Raw genomic sequence first — 10,896 nt, forward strand, 5'->3', positions numbered from 1 at the left:
AACTGCTGCTTTGGTATGGAGTTTAATATCAAGGTAATTCCGTAGGCATGTGGTCAATTTTCCAAAGGCAGCATCGGCTTTCGCTCAGGCAGCAGGTACCTCATGATCCACGTTTATGCTAGAGGGCAGTATTCTTCCGAGGTAGCAGAACTTGTCAACAGTCTTATGGACTGTACCAGCAGCAGTGATCACTGGAGTGCTGGGCCCTTTCCAAACTGGCTGAAGCATAACTTCTGTCTTCTGGAGGCTCATTGGGAGTCTGAAGCGATGAGCAGAAGTAACAAAGCAGGTAACAGCATCATCGAAGAGTAGCTGATGAACAGGAGAGGAGAAAGGACACATCCTTGGTTTCCACTGTTTGATATTCCAGAATGTGCTGATGTTTCTCCACTGTTAAGGACAATACCAAACATACCGTTACAAAGAGACCGAACAGCCTATTCGCCCGCGTGTTTTCCAGAGCCCAGCTCTGTTGACCATGTTGCACGCCTTGGTCAGGCCGATGAAAACCGCATCTTGCACTCTACATTTCTCTTGAATCTGTCTGGCTGTAAATTTCGTACCAGCAATTCCTCAACCAGCACAAAATCCACACCGGCTTTCAGGAATATTGCCATTTTTGAACACATGGAGTGAAAGCCCATTGTAAAGGATATGGGCCAGGATTTTACCAGCTATAGAGAGCACAGAGATGCCCCGATGGTCTTCACAACATGCAATGTCAACTTTTTTCTTGTACATGTGTACAGTCAGGGCATCTTTGAAGTCCTGGAGGACTAGCTCCTTCTCCCAAATGGTACTAAATAAATGGTGACACAGTACATCAGCTGGTCACCGGCAGCTTTTCAAAGTTATGCTGGTATTGTATCATTGTCAGGTGCCTTTCTAGATTTCATCTGTTTAACAGCTTTTTGTACCTCGTCAATATACTATATGTGGCAAAGCTACTCCTATTAGCTTGAATTCTAGAAGAAGGATATAAAGATAGCTTTTATTAAAAATATTCATCTCTTTGTTCTTTGGATTCTGAGTGGGCTGGAGCTAGGAAACAAATACAGAAGACCTCCGGGTCAACTTATGTTAGCCCTTAAAGACAGTCAGTGGACAGATTATTGAATCTGTGTTACCTTTTGGACAAAGAAACTGGGACTCATATATTTATGAGTTACATACAGAAAAGAAATGAGAGTTCCTTTCCCCTAGTTAATAAATCTTCAGTTAGTTTATTATAGGATTGGTTATTGATTACAAGCACGGTCTTTGGTGTGAAATGGGAGGTACAAAATGATTTTGGATAACTGAACAGTTCCTTGGGACTGGAAGCAACCTGAATATTACATTATTATTTTTGGAGTAAAGCAACCATCCATCCCAGAATTAAGTCTGCCTGGAGAGCAGAATGACTGCAATGCCCAAAGGAAACTGTGCCTCGGTAGTAAGACTATTACAGAATTTCCAGCGTTCACGTTTGTTGCCAGGTTTCTGAAATGCAGTTATAGAACATACAACCAGGTTCTCACATCTGCCTTGCATTTTACAGTCTTCCATGATGTTGGCATTCCAGCTAGTATGACACCATGTATCAGTAAAGGAAAAATTAGAGCCCAGCAATTGCTTTCTAGATGATACTGGCATCCTAATTTCTCCAAGGGAGATATTTAAAATACCCACCAATAATGGAACCCATCTGCCATCAACTAAGAGTAACATGGACCCAGTTCACTGACGAGTAATCCATTGTTCTAAAACCTGACTAATTGCCACGTCAGAAAGAAACCACTATTGCTGCATCCCAAACATGGTCTCCAGCAATGACTCTGCTCTAACAAAAGCCAAGCTTGGTCTGCAAACACTGGGTAACATTCATGAGGCTTGCTTGAACTTACCAGACTGGTCTCCTCTCAGGGCACTACCACTGATCAGAACATGGAGGATGCTCTCATAGAAGTGAAGAGCCCCTTTCTAATGTCTCACTCCACCATGGTATAACATTTAAATTACTCTTTATCATAGTTTGCCCACCTCCGCTTGCTATTTCTGCTGCCTTCTTTCTAGCCATTTACCTTTCTGCTCTCACTCTTAGTCTATATGTCTATGATATCATTTATTTCTAAGAAAGCTATAACAGGGGTATCTTTGTGCCAGGCCATCTCTATATCAAAGTCATTTGTGCAGAAGAATCAACAGAAGAGGGGCTATGAGAGAAATTAACCATAGTCCAGGAAAACAAGTTATTAGAACACCTAGTAGGCCATTGACACACGCTCTACAACTGAAGAACGAGAGGGCATTCTTTTAACTGATGTTGTCAATAGAAACGACTTTTATTATCATGCACATGTGGGGGGTGGGGTTATTTTGTAAAACTTTAAAGCAATGAATGTCAGTCCTGGTATGCCTACAACCCTCGTTGAAATAATTGTCTGCAGGATTGTTGTGGTGGTGCTGGTCCCAGAATATGAGAAGTAAAAGGTGAGGTAATATCTTTCATTGGACCAACTTCTGTTGGAGGAAAAGGCTTGTGAGCTCCGTAGAGCTGCACAGACTTGAAAAAGTCTCTGTGGAGCTGAGCAGCTTACCCTTCCACCAACACAAGTTGTTCCAGTAAAATGTGAAAGAGGATGTCCTGAGCGAAGAGTAGTTCTACAGTCTTTCTTGAGCGAAAAGCACTTACCACAAACCAATATCAAGTATGAATAACATTTCATTGTTTCAGATAAAATATGCGATTGATTTTTTTTCAGCAAAGACAATTGCTTTTCAAATCACATTTTATATGGAAAGTAGAATTAAATAATTCCGTCCCTCACAGATCCCATGAGCTACTTCTTTCATCACAATATAGAACAGAACATTTTAGGGCTCAAGAAGCAGCATGACAGCAACTCGGGTAGCCTGTAAACCCATTTCCATGTGGTATTTGGAGGGGAAATGCATTACACTCCTACAAATAGATTACACAAATACATTTAATAGACCAATAAAACGGTCCAGTTTCAAGAGAAACCCCAAAGACAAAATGGTCTTGTGCCCATCCTATTCACCGGGGAGACGAGGTGAGATTTGTTATGTTATTTTAGAGGGGGTAGGATGGGCATCGTTGTGATTAAGGAGGAAAGGTGAGAGACAGCAGGTCGGGTTTCTATCTTGTCTTCAGTCACACCCTTCTTGCTTGCAAATTATTTCATTCTCTGTGAGATCGCACCAGGGAATGGCGAAAGTTCTGTCTAACATGCAGGGCATCACAGAGCCTCACTTAATACTTTTCTAATGTAGTTCAACATCTCCGGTTAGATTTCGGCATCTAAGTAAAATGCGTTACTCATGAATTTATTCCCTCATTAATTCCTTCGGCGATTGGCACTATCCATAATGATACAGACAACTAAAATATAAACTAGCAATTTTTGTCACGTCAAACTCCCAAGCAAAGGGAGCCCAAGCAGAGCCCAAACAGGAAAGTGAATTCTGCAGTTCTTATTACAAATAAATCAAAAAAGAATAAAAATACACAACTTAAAATCTCCCCCACCACTAGGGAAATCTGAACCATAAAGATAAAGACAAAAATAGAAAAAAATGTCTAGATAAAGTTCCCTTTCGGCCTCCCTAAAACTATAACCTCTAACACAGATTCTACAATACCACTAAAACAGGTCAACTAACCTATGAGTTAATATAAGATTTTAATATATACCCCATAACTAAATCCCAATCCTTTTCTGCCTAGGCCAGCTGCACGTTCAAAGTTAGTGAAAGAAACCCGCGAAATTACAATGCACATATCCAAACACCAGCACAGCTGCTTTTTGCAAAGTTTCCCTGACTTCACAGTGGTTTCCGACAGCGATTAGAGGTCAGGGAAGTTGGAATAACTACAACAAAACACCACTCACCGTTCCGCACGGATTGGGAGTCGCGTCCTGCTGCTTCTCCGCCGCCCAGTTGTCAGCAGAGCTGGGCACCACGGGGCTGAAAACCATGAGGTCGCGCTTGGCGCCGCCTTCCCCCACGCACACCAGCCGGCTCTGGCGCTGCTGCTGCGAGGACGACCAGCTCCCGCCTCCGCTCGAGCACACCGCCGGCCCTTCCCCAGACCCGCACGCCTCTGCCGGGCCCCCGCAGCATCTCACGCCGACCCACGCCGCGATCACCACCACCAGCAGCCCGGACACCGACCAGATGGCGATCAGCAGAGACACGTTGCTGTCCACCGCCGCACCGCCGCTCCCGCCGCCGGGACCCGACTCCCACGCCACGGCCCGCACGCTCTCCACCAGCGACAGGCTCACCGTGGCGCTCGCCGACAGCGCCGGCTCCCCGTGGTCCCGCACCACGATCACCAGGCTCCGCACCGGCCCGTCCGCCTCCTCCAGGGCCCGCGACGTGCTGATCTCCCCGCTGTACACGCCCACGCGGAACGGCCCCGCCGACAGCGGATCCTGCACCTCGTACCGCAGCCACGCGTTGTAGCCCGAGTCCGCGTCCACCGCTTGCACCTTGCCCACCACCTGCCCTGCGCCGGCCGACAGCGACACCGCCTCCCACGCCGGCCCAAGGCCCCGGCCCCACGGGGACACCACCGGCGCGTTGTCGTTCGCGTCCACCACGAACACCTGCACGCTCGCCTGCCCCGACAACGACGGCAGCCCGCCGTCCCTCGCGCTCACCTCGAACTGCAGCACCTGCACCTCCTCGTAGTCCAACGGCTGCAGCGCGCAGATGCTCCCGCTCTCCGCCTGCACCCACACGTAGCTGGACAGGGGCCGCTCTCCCACGCGCCGCTCCACCGCCCCGTAGCTCACCCGCCCGTTCGCCCCCGCGTCCGGGTCCCAGGCCGACACGCGCACCAGAGGGGCCCCGGCCGGGCTGTTCTCCCGCACAAACACCGTGTACACGGCCTGCGCGAACGCGGGCGCGTTATCGTTCACGTCCGACAGCGGCACCACCAGCCTGCTGCTGGCCCACAGCGACGGGGCCCCTCCGTCTCGGGCCCGCACCACCACCTCGTACTCCGCCACCCGCTCCCGGTCCACCGCCTCCGACAGCACCAGCGCCTGCGAATTCTTAAACGTGCCCACCAGCCGGAACGGCAGCTCCGCCCCGATGGAGCAGCTCACCCGCCCGTTGGCTCCCGAGTCCCGGTCAGACACGCTGATCACCGCCACCACCGTCCCCGGGGGGGCGTCCTCCGGCACCGGCACCGACAGGGACGTCACCCTCAGCTCCGGGGCGTTGTCGTTCACGTCCAAAACCTCCACCACCAGAGTGCAGTGTCCAGTCAAAGGCAAAGCACCTCTGTCTGTTGCATCGATGCGAATTTCATAAAGAGAAACGTTTTCAAAGTCTAATTCTCCCTTCAGTCTGACTTCGCCTCTGTCTGGATCTATTTTAAACATGTTCCGAAAACTAGGAGTAAACGTGTTGCTAAAGGAAAAGGAAATGTCCTTATTCATTCCTTCGTCTGAATCGGTTGCATTGAGTTTAATGACTAATGTCCCAATAGGCGCATTTTCAAATAGTCGCACTTCATAAACGGGCTGGTCACACACGGGCGCGTTGTCATTGGCGTCCAGCACCGAGATCACCAGCTGCGCGGTGCCCGTCAGCTCCGGTTTGCCCCCGTCGGTGGCCGTGAGCAATAAGCGATGCTCGGCGGCTTCCTCCCTGTCCAGGGGCTTCTTCAACAGGAGAGCCAGTGAGTTTCTTTGCTCTTTACTGTTCTGCAGTTCTAGCGCGAAATGTTCATTGGCGCTCAGCGTGTAGCGGAGCTGAGAGTTTGTGCCAATGTCCGCGTCCGACGCGCCCTCCAGCGGGAACCGCGAGCCCGGCACTCTCGATTCTGCAATACTCAGATTTTTCTTCTCCGCGGGGAAGAGCGGCGCGTTGTCATTCACATCCTGTATCTCCACCTCCACGTGGAACAGCCGCGGGGGTTTGCCCACCACCACCTCCAGCTCCAGGGCGCACCGGGGGCTCGGCCCGCACAGCGCTTCCCTGTCCAGCCGCGACCGGACCACCAGAGCGCCGCTCTGCGCATTTACCTCCAACGAGCCTCCGCCGCCTTCGGGCACCACCCGCAGCGGCCGAGACACCAGTTCCGCCGCCGCCACACCCAGCTCCTGCGCCAGGCGCCCCACCACCGTGCCGGCCTCGGCCTCCTCCGCCACGGAATAGCGGACCTGGCCCATCGCCGCCGCCCAGGCCGCCTGCAGCACCGCCCAGCGCAGCAGCTGCCCCGCTCCCGGCCCGCCGCGCCGGGGACGGCCCATGGCGGGGCCGGGCTGGGAGTCGGTTCCCTTAATGAGCGAGGAGCGGAGTCCCGGGAGGACGCGGTACCTTTCCGAGCCCCTGAATTCACTCCAGTCCTCACACATCCGGGAACCAGTCTGACGCGTCCACGGGCAGGGCTCAGCCTCCGGGGGAGGAGCTGCCTGTGTCCTTCTCCCGCAAATGTCTCTTTAGGCGACACTGACACCTTGTGTCGACATCTGTAAGTGCAACGGCCAACTCCGACCTCACATTGTCTGAAGCTCCCTAACCATTTCTTCTCGCTGAGAATTGCGTCTTACGTGTTCCGAACCATCCTCGATCCCGCCGGCTGCCTTACACCGGCTCTTCTTATCGCTGGCCAAATGCTTCAACAAACCCCTTCCCGTTTCCCCGCTTTTCGTCACAGGGAATAGTCTGTCAATGGGGTTTCGATCATCGCTGGACCCGAGTCTGCAAGAATTAAATTCCTTCTTTACGCTACCAGTGAGGCTATTGATCTATTACTCCGGTCCCGCACCTCCTGGCAACGACACGTCACTATTAACAGCCTCTTCTTCATACCGGCAAAAGTTTACTTGCTTCAAACCTCAAAAGTAACACAACCGATGGTCTGGAAAATAATTTCGAGAGGTCACAGCTGTGAGCAGATGATTATAGTTGATCTATTCCCGATGTGGTAGGTCAGGTGGGAGTTAAAGGCCCCTTAGTAAAATGTCCTGCTTCCAGCTCTCTCCCAGCGAAGCCAAGAAATTGATGTGTGGAGAGCGTTGGCGGCTCTCGACAGACGGGGCATCATCTCGGAAGAAAGTCTCAGACCATCCCTGAGCTCCTCGGAGCCATTTGGAACGTTGGATGTTCTAACCGGAGCCTCCAGTTGTATTCAGGGGCGACCTAGACACTACTACAGCCCATGGTGCGCTGGGGAAGCCTCAATTAACAATCGTGGGAAACCCGTTTTGCGTTAGTTGAATTTTCCTGGTTTCCCCAGGTGATCAAAGCTCCGGCTGTTCAATAATTTTGTGTAATGTCTGCACATGCCAGATAAAGAGATGAGAGGAGACACTATTACCCTGAAATAACCCCCAGAAGAGATGTCCTGAGACAGACTAGAAATCAACCAGCACCTACCTTCTGGGCTCGCTCAGAGAGAAGTTGAAGACAGTCAAGGGCAAATCCATCCAACTCTGCCAGGGCCCACAAACCTCACTCTCAATGACATCAAAGGCGATTGCTGTACTCCACTGAAATAACCCACAGCCACACTGCTCTTCATCCAGTGCCACAGGGACTTCATTGACGAACTAGAACACAGAAGGCTCTGTGCCATAGGCAGGATGCAAGAATACGCCCACTGGGTGCACACATCCTTTAAAACAACAACACGGTTTTCCACAACTCCAACAGTCTGGAGTCATCTGCCATCTCGTGTTAACAGGTAAGTACGGGCGGTTGGACCTTTACTCTGTCAGGCTGGAAATGCCGGGTAGACCGAAAGTTTCCTTCCAGAGTGCAAAAACAGAGAGAGCCACACGTTTCCTCTTCCCTGTTTGACTGAACCCTTGTTTATACGCAAACACATTTCATGACTTTGATGGTGTCACGTGCTATTTCATATGCAATCGCCTTCCAACGTCTGCTTGTGAGCTACCGCAGGCAACAGCACGTGTCTAATCATATGAGCATCTAACCAGCATGAGGTCTGCAATGGAAAATCAAACCATGTTAATCCTCTAGAATTCTTTGACTGTGTCAGTAAAACAGTGGACGAAAATCAACCAGTTGACACAATTTATTTAGACTTAGAAAATATTTCTGACAATGTTGTATTCAGGCCCTCCCAGAGCTCCAGAGAGGCCAGGATCAGTTCTGGCTTCTAAGACCCCTACGCCAGAATCAAAATTAAAATGACCACACAGGAGAACATAATGCTGCCTTTCTCCATACAAGTGTATTCACTATGGCGGGATGCCCCATATAAAAAACAAGTTGTGGGACTTATCACATGCCAAATAATTAACAAATGTCTGCATCTGAGGCCCCTTTGACATTAAGACCAGGGCCAAATGGTCCTTCTGCCCTCGCACTACAATGGCCCTGCTTTTGTGCACCCAGCTGAAGCTACGTAGTCCTGAAGGTCACAGGCAAAGTACTGGCTTGGAATAAAAAACTGCCGAAGAGGCATAAAGCAAAGGTTGAATGAAGTGGTCAGGTACCATCATGGCAACAGGTTAACACGGATTCCTAGAGCGCTCTCAAGAAACTAGAGGAATGGACAACCAGATGGCAAGTTAAATTTAATGTAAAGAAATCCAAAGAAAACATACTGGAGAGGAGAAATAAACTATTCGTATATCTTATGCATTTCTAAATAAATTGTTCAACCCACGACGGGGTCTTTGATGCTACTGTAAACAGCTTAATGAAAACCTCTGCTCAGTGTTTAACTGCCCTCAAAAAGTCAATCAGATGGAGATCAGTTGCATTGATCACTTTCGCAGATAATTGGACCAACAACTCTTGGCCACGGGCGCTCCGTTCACAAGCGAGCGAACTGTTATCACGCCCCACACGGGGTGGAATATATTTATTACAATAAGTTTCCGATGAAACCACGTTAGCACTTGACCGGTTTCGTTCTTAGTGGAACACGTCAGATGTGGGTACACGGCAGTCTACAGCGTGATTCCAACCCGCGACGCCTCGCTCGTGAACGGAGCGCACGTGGCCGACAGTTGTTGGTCCAATTATCTGGGAAAGCGATCAGTGCAACTGATCTACAGATATTCCTTTCCCCCAGCCCCTGCTGTGAGCCCCTGGAGATCTGGTATCGTCCTTGACTATGACAAAGGCGTCCCCGGTTCCAATCACGCTATAGACAGCCGTTCATGCACATCTGACAAGTTCCAATAACAGCGAAACTGGTCACCTGCTAACGTGGTTTCATCGGAACCTTATTGTACTCAATAACTTATTAGACTGTACCAAGAGTGGAAGAGAGAATAATGTGGAGGAAAGTCATAACCCTCTACACCAGTCACTGGTGTGACCTCACTTGGATACTGTGTGTAGCACTGGCCTCTTAATCTCAAAATATATTGCCCAACTGAAACACGATTAGGGAAGTAACAGAGAGGAAGCCGTGCTAGTCTATACACTATCAAAACAAAAAGCAGTCAAGTAGCACTCTAAAGACTAGCAAAAAAGTTTATTAGGTGATCTTTCGTGGGACAGACCCACTGAAGAAGTCTGAAGAAGTGGGTCTGTCCCACGAAAGCTCACCTAATAAACTTTTTTGCTCGTCTTTAAAGTGCTACTTGGCTGCTTTTTGTTTTGACGATTAGAGAAGACTGAGGACACTTGTCAACAGCCTGGAAAATGTCTCATGTTCAACAAAAAAGAAAAGATTGGGCTAATTTACCTTAGAGAGCAGATGATAAAAGAATATCACATAAGAAAAGGTCTAGAAAAGGAACCTTTGTTCTCATAACATACGAACAGGGGTTAGTAAATTAAACAGTAGGAAATTCAAAACCAACACAAGGAAGTTACTTTTGCACACCAAGTGTAATTCGATCAGGGAGCTCATTGCACAGAATGTGCTTCAAATCAAGAATTCACAAGATTCATGAAGAAACTGGATATTTGTAAACATATCAAGTATATCCACTTATCATAATGCCACGATGTTTCTGGAAGTTCTTTTAATCAATTTCCTTCAGGGGTTAAGTCAGTTTCTAATTATTATAAGAGATCTGCATAAGAACTACAAGTGGGGCAAAACAAACCCCATCTGCTTGTTCTGGGCTTCTTACACCTTCTTCTGAAGACTCTGCTACCGGCTATTGTCAAAGGCCGAACGCTGACAACATGACCCTTGGTCTGATCCAGTCTGGCATTGCCAATGCTCCTGTGGCTCAGCTCTATATTTACTTAATTCATATTTCATTCAATCGCCAGTTCTATAAAATGTGTTAGGAAAACGTCCGATATTGTGCTAAGAGTGGAGTTAAATCAACATGAATTATTCTTACCACTATATACCCATCCAACTTCAGATCAAAGCTCTAAGGCACTTTTCCTGAGCCAAAATAAGACAAGAAGTAACATCTGGAAAGTAACAGCTGAAGTGCCCCGGGTGTATGGGTGTGCACCAGTGGAAATAGGTAGTAAAATGAACCTCTCCATAGTCACCCTGCATTTTTTTAAATTAATGCGGTAAATACTGGTGACACCTCTTCTTTGAAAATTGCGCGCTCCTCTTCCATCGATCATTCACTGCTCATTGCCAGGGCTGGAGAATTGAGTATTCTAGGGCGGGGTCATCTACCTCACACCTGACAGAACATCTAAGACCTTCAAGTAGAGTTTCTATCATCCTACTGGCAGGTTCAGAGCGCCAACAGTTACACTGACGCAGCTGCGGACTGTTCTGTGCCAGTTCAGAGCTATCCCAGAAATATACCTTGAACGCAGGGTAATACAGTGACATGATTGTGGCCGCCCCGCTCCACTGGAACCTGAACTGTAACCAGTGACTCGGAAATTATACCGAACACATCATTGCAGCAGTAACTGTTTCCCGCGGGCTGCTCCCGTACCGCCTCCCCGGGAAGATCTGCCCTG

At 49.0% G+C, this 10,896-nt stretch overlaps 1 protein-coding gene across 1 annotated transcript; it reads right to left on the reverse strand.

Annotated features, from left to right (window-relative positions):
• Nucleotides 1–2,886: 2,886 nt before the first annotated feature.
• On the reverse strand, nucleotides 2,887–6,460 carry LOC142021084 (protocadherin alpha-13-like). Its single transcript, XM_075009533.1, has one exon. It carries the CDS (start codon nucleotides 6,375–6,377, stop codon nucleotides 3,876–3,878), a length of 2,502 nt encoding a protein of 833 aa, XP_074865634.1. The 5' UTR covers nucleotides 6,378–6,460; the 3' UTR covers nucleotides 2,887–3,875.
• Nucleotides 6,461–10,896: the final 4,436 nt, after the last annotated feature.

This window comes from Carettochelys insculpta, chromosome 15, assembly GCF_033958435.1.
Source record: "Carettochelys insculpta isolate YL-2023 chromosome 15, ASM3395843v1, whole genome shotgun sequence".
Classification (NCBI taxonomy): Eukaryota; Metazoa; Chordata; order Testudines; family Carettochelyidae; genus Carettochelys; species Carettochelys insculpta.

Bases quoted from the DNA above. Each gene is read 5' to 3' on its own strand.
- LOC142021084 (XM_075009533.1), bottom strand. From the start codon at position 6,377: ATGTGTGAGGACTGGAGTGAATTCAGGGGCTCGGAAAGGTACCGCGTC.